Here is a 16,490-nt window from a genome sequence, read left to right as displayed (position 1 = left end):
AAAATGACTTGTTGTAATTAAAGTTACAAAAACATCACAGTATCCTTACAAATCCAAATAAATACAGATTACAATTAGTCATACGTGAAATAAATACCCAAAACATGTAAAAATGTTCAACATGATATAAGGCCAATACAGTCTTGGGCAGGTAATATAGTCACAGATTTGAGACCCATTTTTTTTTCACAATTTATTGTACACAAGTTCATATACGGAAGTACAAACATACATAGAACGACATAGACAGTAGTTGGCCCATTTTTTATTTTTTATTTATAAAATTGTTTATTAAACATTGTGAACATACAGACATTCAAATCAAATCAAACGATGTATGAGAAGTAAATTATATATAAAACATTAGGTATCTAAACGTAATAAATAAACAATGGCATGATTAAATCAATATAACTTATTTAGGGGCTACAGGTTGACCTATTTGTTACGCCCAGCGTGTATGACGTCATGTTTCCAGTGATAAGACGCCCCCTGGTGGCCGGTGGCGGTACGCGGCCTGGTCCTCCTCCCCTCTCTGATCAACAACCAGCCTGGTGATATCATATGCTGGCTAAACCTCCACACAGAAGCAAAATGGCCGATAGTAAACTAACCGATCATACAGCGTCTGACAGTCATCAAGGGGTTATGCATGTTTTGTTTACAGCTTGAGAACTACAGTCGCTCAAAAAGGATACTCGCCTTTCCTCATTTTTTTCTACGATTAACATTTCGCCTTTCGGTGATGTCATTTCTTATTCAATTTAGCCTTGAAAGCCTCGAAGAACTAGCTCGCTAGGCTAGCTACCTTGCTAGCCTGCTAGCGGTAGGTCTGCAAGAATTTTTGCACAGCAGCACTTTTATGTCCTATGTGATTCCCGAAGTAAGTATTCAACATTAAAACGATAGGCTTTGGTAGCGTTCATGTTGTGTTGTGTTTCTTAATAACGTTAGTTACCTCCGCCTTTAAAAACGGGTTTTAGAAGAGCTTCGCTTGTTGGCGTTGCACTGCTGAAAAACGTCACTGAAGTTCGTGGTTTAATTTGGCCCTGTCGACCGTTACTACTGATGAACCAGCTCGCTAGCAGTCTTTTCACTGACTTGTCAGTAGTGTTTTTTGTTCCAGCTGTAAAGTTACACATTCTAACAGTGAAATATGTTCATTAAATACATTGTGTTTGGAAAAAAAATAGGGGCACATCGTTAGCTAGCTAATATGTCGTGCCTGTTGTCTGCAAACAACTGCGTAGAGGTTAGTTTCGTCGCGCGGAGCGACAGAGGCACCTTGCTCTGGGACGGTCTACCGCCGCGAGCCCCCGGCTCTCCAGGTCACGGCACAGTGTTCATCAGCGGCTTTAAAGTCGACTAGCATTAGCTAACTGGTTGCTCACCCCAGTGAATCCCTTCTAGTGGTCCCTAGTAGTTGCACAGCTATTGCTTACTGGCTTGTTATTTTCATGAGTTTGCGTCTAATGCGGCTGCAAAAATCTGCTTGTAGGGGTTCCCATACATTACATAAACTGATTCATGTTTTCTGGTGCATTAAATGTATGATACACTCAAGGGGTTCAAGCCAAAAGTTGTCCAGTTAGCTTTCATAAGCGCTGTGTGACATGATGCTGATTATGTGCAGCTTAGCTAACCGAAACACTGGGCGCAGGCGTATTTACAGCTCTCTGGTATCTGAGAACACTTTTACATTTACACTTAAAACCGATTGTTCCAGCCCCATGTGGTATGTTTTTCTTTCCACAAAAATGGGCTCACGTGACTTGGGTATGAGTTGTGTATTTGTATATTCTACAGGTTTAATTTTGGCCGGGTTGGAAGCATAACACTGGACGTATCCCGTCATGTACTCACGTTAAAGCTAGGATCCCGTGGATCATGCTGCCGTTACAATATCTACTGTAATGCAGAAGAACTCTCCATAAATGTTGGAGAGTTTGAAGTGACTTGTTTGTTTGGCTGCTGCCTGTGTTGTCCGTTGGTTAGAATTGCAATCGTTTGCTCGTTTTCTGGTTAATGAATTATGCAATGAGAAGCTATGCTCCCAAGGGCTTGTTTCAAGCTGTCTGCCCCTGGCTAACATTACAGTCCTTACAACATTCACTGTGTAGGATAATACTTGGCAGTGGTCTGATAAAATACATATTATTCATTTTGAGCAAACGTGTGTGTGAATGTGTGGAAGGTATGCTATGTGAGCATTACATTACTTTCAGTGTACTTTGAGGTGTGACATAAATAATTGATTGTGTACGCTTCTCTTCACAGACAGGAGAATCAGGAAAGGGAGCAGTAGTTCATGGAAGACAAGAAAAAGAAGAAAGAAGATAAAAAGAAAAGGGAAACCTCTCAGAAGGTAAACAGGGTCACCAAAAATTCACAGCTGACCTTTTTTGTATATGTCTTGCAGAGAGTCTGTGATATTCCTGCCTTCATATGTTTACCACTTACTTGGCCTGGGTTTTTTTTTTTTTTTATTAGAATTTGAATATTTATTAGGCTACTGAAGTTTTAGGGCTTAAGATTTTGTCATTTTTGTATTCAGTGCCATATTTTGAATGTTTGCTTAATAGTAATTTAATTGCCCTAGCAAGACTAAAGGCTAGTAAGATACCCCTTTTTTTATTCATTCATTTTCCACCAACAAATTATTTTCTTCCTTATATCTGACTCCCTTGTTCTTTCCATTTCAGGTGCCAGAACAGAAAATCAAAGGTATGCTTTTTTCCCTCACTATTCCACTGGATCATGTCCGTGGCATGCCTTCTGTGTCTTGTTGTTAAACATGCTTTTATCTGCAGTAGCATGTCCTTAAAATAACTTAAATGTATTGCGATGACCATGGAAATTATTGTATAGGGTTATGCACACACTTTAGATACTGGACACATTTTCTTCCACTTTCTCAAACTGTAGTACTAAATAGTAGCTTAACCTACCTGCAGCTTATACCACATATCTTCTTATCGTACTTAAGTCCACCAGATGTTTACACCCTCCATTATATGTGTATTTCAGTGCCAGAATCAGCCAAGCCCTCCTGTTCCCAGCCGCTCGCCACCCCAGGCTCAGTGTCCCCCAGCCCTGGCCCTGTTGCCCCCTCATCCCCCAATCCTGGTGCAGCCGGGGTTTCTGCACAAGTTCCTCCTGGTGGCGGGAACAATGCAAAGCAGCGGACTGCTGTGGCCAACGGACAGCCCTCCTCCTCCCCCTCTGGAAGCCAGACCTCCCAGCAGCAGCGATACATGTCCAGAGAGGTTCCACCAAGATTTCGCTGCCAGCAGGACCATAAAGTGCTACTGAAGAGGGGCCAGCCACCGCTGTCCTCCATGCTGCTTGGGGGAGGCGGAGGTGATGGGGCTGCAGGAGGGGCTGGAGGAGGCAGTGGCTGGGTAGCCGCCCCATCTCTTTCCTCACAGGAAGCAGATAACCCCAATGCAAACACAGCTGGAGGCACAGGTGGGTAAATTTGTCAGAACTAAAAAGATGATCAAGTTTGATATGTAATCCACTGAAGACTACATTTTAGGTTTAGAAACGCCACTGCATTTTACAGTTTATCAACAGCCATGGAAAGGATTTTACAACAACATATAACCCATCAGTTGACATTAAAATATTAAAATAACTGAAACTGTAGTTGTAAAGTTTTATATGACAACAATGATATGCGTTCACTGTACTGACTAGTAATCTGTAGTAATGGGTCTGCCAGTTGGTACGTTCTGCAAGTTGTCAGTTTTGTTAATGCTTAAATTGTCAATAAAATGAATGGTCTCCATTTCGTCAATATAGATTCCAACCTGGGTTTATCCTCCACTTCACCCCCCAACTCCTCTTCATCCTCATTATGTGTCGCTGCTCTGTCGTCTTCTTCTACTACTACTACTACTACTTCAACTTATGCAAATTCCACATGGGGGGCAGGCTCTGGCAGCCAGTCCTCTTCTCAGGGCTGCGGGAAGGTGATTGTGGATGGGACGGACCTGGGGGATTGGCCTAGCATCCTAGGAGTGGCCAAATTGAGTTCTGACGGGCCTGGAGGAGGAGGGGTGCAGGAGCAAGACTGCCCTGGTAACAACAACAACAGTAGTGCCTCATGGAGTGAGAAAAACATCCAGCAGAAGGGAGGAGCAGTAGGAGGAGGAGGAGCAGGGAACATGGACAATCCTTCCTCACCTCATTCTTCTCCTCTTTCCTCCTCTTCCTCGCTTAATGAATGTGTTCAGTCAAGTGGTGGTGTGTGGGGCTCTTCCACCTCCTCTCAGGGGGAGGCAGGGCTAGGATCAGCAGCATTTTACAATTCCAAAGTCTCCCATTTTCTTCCTGGGCCTCAGGAGAGCCCTGTGGGTGGCAGCAGCAGTGTCCCTGGTGCCAATTTCAACCCCAATGTGAACCCCTCCGCCTGGCCTGCCCTGGTACAGGGTGGGACATCATGTTCGGCTAGCGATAGCCTTCCACCACACTCGTCCATTACTTCAGCTTCCTCATTCTCTGCCAGCACCACTCTCATCACCACTCACTCTCTTTCATCTGTGAATCAAACTGGTCTCCGTCAGCAGCACACTGAGACAGCTGTGGGAGCCGGGAGTGGAGAACAGCAGCAGCACTTAGGAAACCTAGGGCCAGAGTTGGGTTCAGGCGGGGGAGCAAGGGGAGCAGGACCAAATCAAGAAGGTGGCATTGAGACGGACTGTGAGGGTGCTAGTGTTGAAGGAGAAAGAAGTGGTAATCTCTCTGGCTCTTCGTCTTCCTCCTCTGCTGCCTCTTCTTCTTGGAGATCCATGCCTCCAGTGTCCTCTGACCTGTGTGCAGGTGCCTCACAGGCAGATGGGTGGGGTGGAGGAGGGACTGGAGCTCAGGGGCAGGAAGGGAATGTGTGGGGCTTTGGAAGCCAGGGTGACAGGACAGGGTGGGGTAGGGGAAATGATGGTAGCTCAAATACCCCAGCGGTATCTCAGGGAGCGTGGGAAGGAGGCAGTTCAGAAGCAGAGTGGGGTGGCACAGTGGGAGGTGTAAGTTCGAGCAACTTAGCAATAGGAAGAGGAGGAGATGGGAGCAGCAGCAGTAGTAGTGGAGGCAGTGGAGGTATTGGTGGCAGCGTTTTGCAGGACTCTGCCTCACCAAAGTTTGCAACTATGACAAAAGCTTGGGACAATCAGAAAGGGATGGAAAGTGGGGACGGGGAGTGGGGTGGAGGAGGGGGAGGGCCGGCTGAAGGCACTGCAGGTGAACCGCCTTCATCCTCTAGTGGAGCAGGGTCCAAAGCTGGAAGTGGTGAAGGAGAGACTGATGGCAGCGTACATAAGCAGGAGCGAGCCCCGTTTGTACACCAACGTTCCGACCAGAACTCCAATGCTGATGTGGCCTTACTCAGCATGCTCAATCGATCTGACCTGGACCCCAGGGTTCTGTCTAATACGGGCTGGGGGCAGACCCAGATTCGACAGAATGTGGCCTGGGACCTGGACACCACAACAGGAGTCAGAAAGAGAAATGAAAGAAGCACTTCATCTTCCTCTGCATTCTCATCAGCAACCATGAACACTACCACTAATCGCAGCCCTGGGTACCCGTCTAACACCAGTTCAATAACTAATGATCCATCGGCTGGCAGTCACACGACCAGCCTGAACTCTGGCCCTGTTACAATGAGGGATGGCTGGGATGGTGGTGCTGCACAGTCTACCTGTGGTCCTCGCATGCTTGGTAGCACTATAAGAAAGACAGGAACGCCAGAGGAAGATGTGGAGGGCAACCAGGGGAAGGCAGCTGGAGGCTGGGGGGATCTCCCACCTGAAAACCAGGGCAAAGGATGGGGGACTGAAGAAAAAAAATGGGGTGACCACAGAGGAGGAGGAGGAGGTGGCGGAGGAGGGAACTGGAAAGAAGCTGGAGAGCAGGGTAGTGGGTGGGCAGATGGTCCGGAGGATAAAGGGACAGGGGGATGGAAGGGGAATGGAAGAGGGGAGTCGGGTGGTTGGGGAGGACAGTGTGGAGGAGGAGACCGGGGACAGAGGGACTCTATACCTGGAGGCGGGTGTGGAGATGGGCGAAGCAGAGGTGCAAGCAACTCTGATGAGAAGGGGTCTTCCTGGGGTCATTTGGATGAAGGGGGATCTCAGCGAGGAGGGTGGGGAGGGGGAGATGTGGGCGGAAGCAAATCCCACCATGACTGGGGGAGTTCCAAGTCCCACACAGCAGCAGCACATATACCAAACAGCCAAGTGGCACCAATGAAAGCCCCAAATCAACAGCAGCACCAATCACAGGGCCAGCAGCCACAAGGAGGTCCCATTCAAGGAGGGTGGAATAGCCGGTCCAGTGTTGGAGGTGGAGGTCCACCATCCAAGAATCAGAACCAAAGTTCAGGCTGGACCTCCGGCCCGATCCCCCAAATCTCTGGGGGCGGGGGTGACTCCCTGGAGCCCAGTGGCTGGGAAGAGCCCTCCCCTCAGTCCATCAGTCGCAAAATGGAAATCGATGATGGCACTTCAGCCTGGGGAGACCCAACCCGCTACAAAAGCAAGAATGTGAATTTGTGGGACAAAAAGAGTGCTACGCCTGGTCAAAGTCACACTCAGCAGGGCCCACCACCATCCATCCAACAACCACCTAGAAGGCAGCAGGGGATGCAGCACAACAGGGACGCAAACCCTGGCAATGCTGCAGTTGGTAAGCAGAATTGTGTGCATTTGGCAAGCTACAACCAAAGTAGATAGAGCACCAGCATTTGAAGTGATTGCAATCACCAGTTATTTTAGTAACTGCAATGTCTGCCTTATCGGACACATAATTGACTTTACAGACTCTCGTCATTAGAATAACACATTTAAGTTGCCATTTTTCTCTTGCACATTCTAAATGTGTGTTCAATTTCATCAATCTCCAGGTCCTGGCATGTGGGGAGGAGGTGCACAATCTGTGGATAATGGTACGACTTCTTGGAGCCAGTCGTCAGATTCAGCAACAGGTTGGGGCGATCCAGATGAACCCAGCAAAGTTTCTGGCTGGAGGAACCCTTCACCCAACCCTGGTAAACCTGGTAAGAAGAGAAAAAAATGTGTGTAATTCAAAATATTAGAAAAACCTATATATCAGTTGTTTATGCTTACTATGATTTTGAGACACGGTGCATTATTACACATCTCTCAATTTATAAGGGTTTCAGTATTTTTTTAACCACAAGTTGCAAAAGAAATCTAGAGAAATGACTGCCGACATTGTTATAACCATCTGCTCTGGTTTTGCTGCAGGCTCTAAGTCAATGGAGAGCTGGGGTGGGAAGGGAGAGGGCTCTGTTGCAGCCTCCCGTCACCCCAGCTGGGACGAAGAAGATGATGGTGGTGGAGGGGTCTGGAACAGCACTGGATCCCAGGGAAACAGCTCCTCCTACAACTCTGGAGGCTGGGGCCAGACTCATGGAGGAAAGCGAGGCAACCTCAAGGTAGGGTACAGGAGGTTCTAGGACACACAAAAACAAGTTTCATTTGCCTCGCTTGGCTCATTGTAGTGTATAGTTTTTATTTTGTTTAGTCCTCAATATTGTCATTTGCACTTTTTCTTAATTTTCTTTTTTGACTGAGAGTAATGTTTGAATTTCTTTCCTATAGAGTGGAGGAGGGGACAGCTGGATGAGCCCTGTGTCACGCCAGTTTTCAAACATGGGTCTTCTGGTAAGTTACTCAAAAATAATCTTAATATTTCTAGCTAATGGAAACAGCAATTGTAATGTGTCATTGATTTACTTGCATGTCTTATCTGTCATATTGTGGCTTTTTTCCCCCTAAAGATAAAACTCTTAATCAAAACCTGTCACCCATATTGATGTTATTATGATGGAGGGATTATCAGTGAGGCCTCTTTTAACAAGTGTGTTCATGACTTTGTTGTGTCTTAGGGTGACGACCCAAGTCTTGACAAAAAGATGGAAGGAGACAAGAGAGGAATAACTGACTATAACGGAGAGATGCGGAGGGGAGGAAGAGGTGGAGGAGGTTATCGCATGCCTAGTTCCAAAGACATGGGTCCTGCTGACATGGGGCCCTATGGTGAAAAGGTACGAGTCTGTTTGTAGTGCATGTGGCTGCCCGATCCGTAACGGAAACCCGATCCGTTTTTCGCAAGTGCAAAGATGGTTTAGGTTAGGCACTGACCTCGAATGGATAGGGTGAGGATAGCCAATTGGTCAGGGAATAGGTTAAAAATGGATCAGGTGTCAGGTTCGGATTGGGTAGTGACATGGCCAACTGGTATTAAGTCGCTTTACAGACCTTCCATTTTCAAAGTTGGCTACCATTTTGTATTATTTCAACTTTTATATCAACAACATCTGCTACGTGGTTGTTGTGCTAACTTGAGGAAGAAATTATAATGATATGAGAACACTTATCACAAGTTACATTGTATGGTCTTCATCGTACTCCAGATGGGTGGCCATGGGATGTTTGTTGGCAGTGGCGGAGGGATGCCTCAGCCTCGAGGGATGCACCAGCCTGGCATGCATCCAGTGAACCCCTCCCAGGGTTTACGTGCTCAAGTGCCTCATCAGTTCCTGTCGGCTCAGGTCGGTTGTTTTTTTTTGTCTCTGATGTAAACCCAAGGGTTAGGGTTATAGCCAATGTATGCTTCTGTGTTAAATCGAAGCCGTGGGTAGATATGTGGAGATACGGACCCTACCCCGTAGCCTAACGTGCACCTCTCAAACAACTTAACTACATGTCGCAACAACTGCGATTGGTCCGCTTGGCCATGGCTTGGTGGCGTCGCATTTGCCCCTACTCATTTCCGGGTTCTCCTTCTCAATAAACATGAAATAAAGGAGAGGGTTAACTTTTCCTGCTACAGATTTCCGACCGTGGTCAGAACGCACAGGAGGAGACACTTTGTTTCTCCCACTATGCCTCTAGAGTCGGTACTCGCTCCAAGGCTAATTCCCGTCACTCTCCCACTTGCTCTACACACACACACACACACACCCCCCCCCCCTCATCTGACCTTAAACAGTAATGCAGCCACAAACGTAGACAAACCACACCATACGTATATAGGCTATAGGCTCTGACCTGAGAAAAAGCTGCCAATCAAAGGACACCAGCAACATATCCGCTATACAGTACACACAAAGTAAGGTTAATGAGCTTGCCAAATATAGAAACAAACATGATGCTGAGCTCCTCAAATTGTAAATCTACATAGTAAAAAATTACCAATATTATAGAAAGTAGGTTCACATCACAATAAGGCCCTCTAGGGACATTAGATGAGAAATCAGTCCCATATTACACGTAGTGTAGTGTGTCTTCAAAAAGTAGAAAAAGACACTAAAGGAAATCTAAAAATGGAAGGAAAAAAAAGAAGCCTAATAGTCACATTACTTGTTTTCATTTATCAACGAGGAAAACGCAAAAGAAATATCTTAACAAGAACACCTTTTTAATATTCAGAGTCCTCTTCTCCACCAAGACTGGAGTGTGTGCGAGATTCTTTGTTCCTAGTCAATAGTTTGAGCCGACACATCTGTGACTATTTTTTTATATATATATTTTTTTTATTAACTGTGAATTTCAATTAGTTTAGTCATTCATACATTTGGAATGAATGGAGCTCGATGAATGGATGGTCCCTGTTTCTCCTATTACTCCATTAAGTGTCTGTGTCAGCAGCCATACATGAAGTAATTCTTGTGACATGCAGGGGCCGGGTCCTATGCTGAAGCAGATGCCGTCACCTGGTGGCAGTGTGGCTGGAGTGGTTGGAGGAGGAGGAGTAGGAGGAGTAGGAGGAGTAGGAGGAGTTGGAGGAGTTGGAGGAGTAGGAGTCGGCGGTGTTGGAAGTGTCGGAGGGGTCGGTGGTGTTGGTGGAGGAGTGTTCCCTCCTCAGATTTCCCCACAGCAGCTAGCAATGCTCAGCAACATTTACCCCCACATGCAGCAGTTCCATCTGGTACGTGACTCAACGTTAGATCATCACATTGAAATAAATATTTCATTGGTGTCCATTTTGTACAACAGTCCTGCCTTTGTTTAACTCTGTAGTGGATTATTTTAAAAATACATTGTGACCTGTAATAAACCCACCCCCTAGTGACATACTCTGAGTGTCTGTATCTGAGCCACTAGCCTATGTATTCTTTGTCTAACTCCATTTATCACCACCAAACCACAGGCGTGTCAGCTCCTGCTACAGCAGCAGCAGCAGCAACAGCAGCAGCAGCAGCTCCTGCAGAACCAGAGGAAGTTCCCTCAGCCTCAGCCTCTCAGGCAGCAGCCTGACCCACAGCAGGTGAGCATGGTCGTGTGCTTTACCATACAATGCACTGTGATCAGGACTTCAACCATTACTATTGTATTTCTCTGCTGCAAAAGCGGTACTTCACCCGAGTTATTCTGAAAGTGATTTATTTTCTTAAATCTTGTCTTTCTCAGCTGGCAAGGATTATGGCTATTCTGCAGCAGCAGAGACAGCAGCAGCAGGGTGGAGTTGGAGGAGCAGCAGGAGGAGGGAGCTCCAAACTGTCCCCCTCTCACCTGGGAGGAGGCCTATCCAAACAGCCCATGGTAGACCCCCTTTCACATCCTGGAATGGGGGGGGCCTTATCAGACCTTCATGCCAAAACTCAAGGGATGTACTCTGGTGAGTTCAGCAGCCCAATTGTTTGTGGGTCACACTCCATTGGTTAGATGTGATGCAATCCGCTGTATAGGCAATGCTAAATAAAACTAGTGTGAAGTTGTATGTTTTTAGTGGGGTTTGTCAGGCTGCCAAAGTAGAACCACGTCTTAGGTACGTGATGTCCGCAAATTATCAGAGGCTGAGATTTACGATCTCCTATCCCAGCGATGCTGAACATAAACTCAGGGAAGAAATACACTTACCAGCTCAGCCAAAAGTTGTTCTCAACTGAACATTAGTTGAATGTAATGTGCTAATGAATGTTTGTGTTGTTGCGCTTGTCAGGGCTTGCCCCTGGTGGTAACCTGTCAGGACTGGAGCTCAGCTCCATGATGGCTGGAATGAAGGACACAGGAGGACAGCAATCCCGCTTCAAATGGATGATGGAGGGACACTCCCCAGCTCCATCTCCCCCTGAGACAACCCTTCACAAAAATGGTAGGTTAACAGGTGGTTTGTAGCGTTGCAAAGGCAAATTTCACACATGGGAAAACACACCCAGGATGTTGTCAATCTGGTCTCGACTGCGTTGGCAATCACCTTCATCCACAGTGTATCCGAATGAACCACTGCAAATCGATAAAGTGATATTCACTTCAGTCTGTTTTGACCTTATTTCTCCTTTTGTGTGCTGTCCCCAGGCCCTTTACCTAGTTCTATAAAGGTGAGAGGAGGATCCCCTTACTCCCAGTATGAAATGCTGGGCAGTGATGGTGTGGGGATTCCCCCTCAAGGCTCTGCAGACAACTGGCACCGGACCCCTGGGAGTAAAATGGGGAACAAACCTGCCACATCTAGCTGGCCTCCAGGTGAAAATGCCTTTCTCTGCTACATGTTACCAAAGTGCGATGAATTAGGATTAAAGTATGAGTAGACTGTAAAAAATGTAAATGTAATGTCAAGACAGGCTCAAATATGCAGGAAGCCACATGTTTATAATAATCAATACTATTCTATCTCAGAAGCTATTGTGCCATTTTCATGTAATGCCAAAGAAAAGAACAAACTAATTACATTACTTTGCTCCTAATTTTATAGATTAAATATAGTCAAATTGTACCTAAATAAATGAATCCACAACAACAAACACGGCCGCAAAAAGATTTTGGTTACATTTGTTTGCCACTTAATTTCAGTCTATCAATACATTTTCTGTTCTCGGCTGACAGAGTTCCAGCCCGGTGTGCCCTGGAAGGGAATCCAGAGCAGTGGAGACCCAGAGTCTGACCCCTACATGACCCCTGGTAGTGTTCTTGGCTCCCCAGGACCCCCGAGCCTCAACGACTCTGACCACCAGTTACTGCGAGACAACATAGGTATTTGACTGAACGTGGCAAATATTTTGATGAGCATATCTGTTGGTTTTACTTGAAAACATACTCCATTTGCCATTAATTGAAGTCTAAGAGCAAAGCGTTGGCAGCATTCATCCCAGGCTCTATCTGCAGTCCAGTTGGACTGTGGTTGCTTCGTCTTGTTTATCACAGGATGTGTTACTTTGAGATAACCTTGTACTGTTGTTGTAGGGCCAAACCCCTCCCTCAACACCTCGCTGCCTTCACCTGGTGCCTGGCCCTACAGTGCCTCAGACAGCCCCCTCAGCAATGCACACAGCACAGGTATTTATTATTTATTTATTATTTGCAATTGCATTTTGAATCTTATTCATCGTATTAGCTCAGTTGTTATTTGCAATTTCTTTCGTTCTGTTACTATAATTGTGTTAGCGCTGTATTTTACTGGGTCTACAAAGTTATGCCTATTCCAGAAAGCTGCCAAAGCTGTTAGATGTACTGCGTCCTTTCTTCTCCCATTTCTGTGGTCTGTTTGTCAAAACTCACTTTTCCCCCTTTCTCCCACCTCCCCATTTCCTCTTCAGGAAAGTACTCCGAGTACAAGCCCAGCTGGCCCCCAGAGCCCATCGGACAAAACAAGTTGTGGAAGACCAATCGCAACAGCTCACAGCTGCCACGCCCCCCTCCTGGCCTAACCAATCAGAAGCAGACCGCGCCCTCCCCATGGGGTAGCGGAGGCCCACGGTTGGCCCGGAGCTGGGGAGGGAGCGGGATTAATCAAGAGTCGAGATTTGTGCCAGGTACATTTGTGCTGTTTACAGGAAAATGCTTTTAGATCATTTTATAACCATTTATCAACTAATACTTAACTAATGTATAGAGGGAACTCCTCTTGACACTGATATGAAGACTCAGGTCTTATTACAGTATCATGAAACTTACCATAAAAGTTGTGTTTTTGTAAATAAGTAAATCTTTAGCGTATTCATTGTGTTTGTAATCATCTGTGACGTCCTCGCTTATTGTTTCTTTCTTGTCTTCTTGTCTCTCCTCTCCTTTTTTCTTTTTTTTCTTTATAGGCTCAGCTTGGAGCGATGGCGTTGCCTCCCGAGGCAGCTGCTGGTTGCTGCTGAGCAACCTGACCCCTCAGGTAAGGAGTGAGAGAGGTCGAGAGAGATGGAAATCCATAAAATAAATCCTAAATGAAATGAACTATTTCCAGGGATTTTGTACTACTAACAATGTCACCACCTGTAAACCTGCCGTCTATAAGCTAATATAGAGCAGAATAGGTGAGGAAAAGATAGTATGCTGTACAAGCAATGTAGAAATGAAACCCTTCATTACAGCAGAATTGATCACGGCTACAAAGTAACACAGCTGCTCAGACAGATTGGTCAGGGTTTGAATTGAAAAACATTAAATCTCTGTGCTCATTCAACTGTATTCCCCTTCAGTCTGCCTTATGCAAATTAGTGGGATGATGCGTGACCCAGCTGTAATTGGATTGTGAAGTTGGATGAGCCATTTAATCAATTAGGGCTTACACAATGACACTTGCATGAGACTGCTCTGGGAAAAGCATTTTTAAATAAAAATAAATTTGGCCTAGCTCAGTGCTTGTGCAGTGCAATCTTGCCCAACCTGTATGTCACACTATAAGTGTGACATAATTACAGACTGATATAGCCACAGTGTACAGTCTCGCTGCATTATTTATTAATACAGTTCTTCATACACATAAATGTTGCATAACCTCCTAGATTCCCTAACCTTTCCCTGTCCCTAATAACGAATGACTCTTCTGGGATTCTGTAGATTGATGGCTCCACGCTAAGGACTATCTGCATGCAGCATGGCCCCCTGCTGACCTTCCACCTCGGCCTGACGCAGGGCAGCGCTCTGATTCGCTACAGCAGCCGGCAGGAAGCAGCCAAGGCTCAGGGTGCACTGCACATGTAGGTTAACCTGCGACCTCACTAATACACATATACTTAACATTAAACATGCTTCTGTTGATCTAAAGAGCCTTGTCTTGTAAATCTCTCTCAGGTGTGTTCTGGGCAACACCACAATCCTGGCGGAATTTGTGAGTGACGACGAAGTTGCACGCTATTTTGCACATTCCCAGGCCGGAGGGGCCGAGGGGGGCAGCTCAGGAGGGTCAGCAGCCGGTGGGACGCAGGGTTCATCTGGAACGGGCACAGCTGTGGCCAGCAGTGGCGGTAACTCCCCGGGGAATGAGCGGGCAGCAGCGGGCACAACTTCAGGTGGAAATGGAAATGGTGGAGGAGGAGGGGAAAGTGGAGCATCGGGTCTAGGTAGTGGGAGGTCCTCCGGCTCTGCCTGGCAGAGTCTCGATGGTACAGGCAGTCCTTCAGAAACCTCTTCAGCCCAAGGACCTGGGCTGGGGATCTTTTCCCAGTGGAGCACCAACGGGGCAGGGGAGGGAGGAGGTGTCGGGGCAGCAGACTCTGGGAGGTCTGGGCTCTGGGGGGGCATGAGCGCGGGATACCCCAGCAGCAGCAGCCTGTGGGGAGCGCCACAAATGGAGGAAAGGCACCAAATGGACAGCCCTGCCGCATTGTTGCCTGGCGACCTGCTGGGGGGAGGAGCTGATTCCATCTGATGAGAGCCCTCTATTTGTACGTGTAGGTTTGGACACACTGATTAAAAAAAAAAAAAAAAAAAGAAATACACTGGGATACATATGTACTTACTATAGCACACACACATACATTTACATGGTATGCATATTAATGTAATACACATATACACCATGTGCATACTTGCATATTAATGTGCACACACATCAAGCCGAAAAGTGAGACATGCTTACACACATTCTCGTGGCCAGACTTAAGCTATTATATAAACAAATGCAGGGACTGTTAGATGTGTATACAGCCTTTTTCCACAGATGAAGATTTCAACTGCTTAGACTTGAAACCTGAAAAAGAATGAAAAGTCAGTTGGTCTCAAAGACTTGACTGGATTGCAATGTGCTTAGTAAATAGGGGACTTTTCAACAGATTTACATACACATGCACACACCAAATACAGACAAGCCTTCAGACAGATGGGCACTGTAAACAGCATTACCTTCATCGTATAAGAGAACTTAAAACTACTACATGATGTGAGGTTGAAGTGCAGTTTGTATTCACGTCCCCAGAAAAACGGAGACAGAATCCAAACACATGCAAAACAGCTCTGATTGAAAACAGAACTGTATCTTACTGTGTATGTTAAGTTTCTCCTTTTTTTTTTTTTTTTTTTTTTTTGTTTGTTTGTTTGTATGTATGGTTTTCATTTTTGAACAGTGAAAATATTGAAAAATGTCATTGTTCTGCTTTCAAAGTGCTGACCTCCTACTGTTGTATCTCACGCACTCTTTCTCTGTTATTCTCTCTTGAACATGTTTGTTACTGTTGCAGTGATAAATGTTAAATTGCTGGCAGTTTGAGGCTATGTTGCATTTCTCCATGTGTCGATACTGTGGGCGGTGTCATACACACTATATGGACATGAGTATGAGTGAGACTGAGACCAAGTAAGTGGATTAAACCACCCCAGTTTTTGTGCGTGTCTGTGTGAATGTAAGGATAATGTGTGTGTGTGTGCGTGTGTGTGTGCGTGCATGTTACTGCCTGTCATAATGTGGGCACGGCTGCTTACTATACAGAAGGTCTATACAAAAATGTTTTGAGTGCATTCGGTATACTGCTGACTGTGTGTTAAGAAATATTGGCACTAATGCTTTTTTTTCCTTTACATTTGAAGTTGTTTTTTTTTTTTTAGCAGACTTGTCTTTTTTTATTGTCCGACCTGCAATAATAAAAAAGAACATTTTAAATGATACAAAGAGCTGAAGGCATATGCGTTGAGTAAATGGACATGCCAAATCTTATCAAACTGTGTGGAGTGGGAGGGAGGGGTGGGACGGGTTGTTTACAGATGCAGAGAGTTACCGTACGTTTTTAATGTTCTGTTGTTGTGTATTCGTTTTAAATTAAGACAGGCTTTAACACTCCTGTTCAGTGTTTTCGTTATGAGATTTTACAAAGGAAAAATTTATTTAAACAAATGAGAACAAGATTAATAAAGATGAAAGTATTGGCTTCTAAATTTGTCCTTGTCATTTTTGTGTGTGAGAATATATCGTATGTTTCTGGATGGTGGTTAATAAGCCAATCCTAGTTTGAAACTTCCCCTTATGTGTTCCTCTGTTCTGAGGTCTTTCACAGTGTAACCACATCTGCGGTAATGCATACTGCATGTGAACACTAAGCACTGCACAGTATGTTAACAATGAAAAACAGTGCTTTGTGCACGTAACAGTGATGAGTGTGACATATTTTACAATAGGCGTAAAGGCAGTTCATAGACGGCCACGGAAAAACAAGCCAGTGTGTCCATCTGTCACCCTGTCATTATCATCCACAACAAACCAATCCTATTTAACACACACGTCATCCTACAGTAGGCCACTGCTTACTGTATGAAATCACT

The 16,490-nt window shown here is 45.6% G+C and overlaps 1 protein-coding gene across 1 annotated transcript; it reads left to right on the top strand.

Moving 5' to 3' along the window:
• Window positions 1-507: 507 nt before the first annotated feature.
• On the top strand, window positions 508-16,106 carry LOC114569449 (trinucleotide repeat-containing gene 6B protein). The gene is made up of 21 exons (XM_028599263.1): window positions 508-883; window positions 2,278-2,365; window positions 2,703-2,724; window positions 3,028-3,468; window positions 3,805-6,684; window positions 6,902-7,054; window positions 7,266-7,456; window positions 7,623-7,685; window positions 7,910-8,068; window positions 8,438-8,575; window positions 9,706-9,954; window positions 10,177-10,293; window positions 10,437-10,644; window positions 10,969-11,121; window positions 11,325-11,492; window positions 11,853-11,999; window positions 12,210-12,302; window positions 12,563-12,778; window positions 13,058-13,128; window positions 13,797-13,936; window positions 14,031-16,106. Exons 2-21 carry the CDS (start codon window positions 2,309-2,311, stop codon window positions 14,605-14,607), a joined length of 6,243 nt encoding a protein of 2,080 aa, XP_028455064.1. The 5' UTR covers window positions 508-883; window positions 2,278-2,308; the 3' UTR covers window positions 14,608-16,106.
• The last annotated feature ends 384 nt before the right edge of the window (window positions 16,107-16,490 follow it).

Source organism: Perca flavescens, chromosome 15 (assembly GCF_004354835.1).
Source record: "Perca flavescens isolate YP-PL-M2 chromosome 15, PFLA_1.0, whole genome shotgun sequence".
NCBI classification, from domain to species: domain Eukaryota; kingdom Metazoa; phylum Chordata; class Actinopteri; order Perciformes; family Percidae; genus Perca; species Perca flavescens.
Note: the sequence above shows the minus strand (reverse complement) of the source record. Positions and strands in the feature narration are given on the sequence as shown.

Excerpts from the sequence above, each read along its gene's own strand:
- LOC114569449 (XM_028599263.1), top strand. The coding sequence starts at position 2,309 with ATGGAAGACAAGAAAAAGAAGAAAGAAGATAAAAAGAAAAGGGAAACC. Across the intron at positions 11,122-11,324 it reads GACAACCCTTCACAAAAATG|GCCCTTTACCTAGTTCTATA; the intron begins GTAGGTTAACAG and ends TGCTGTCCCCAG. Across the intron at positions 11,493-11,852 it reads CACATCTAGCTGGCCTCCAG|AGTTCCAGCCCGGTGTGCCC; the intron begins GTGAAAATGCCT and ends CTCGGCTGACAG.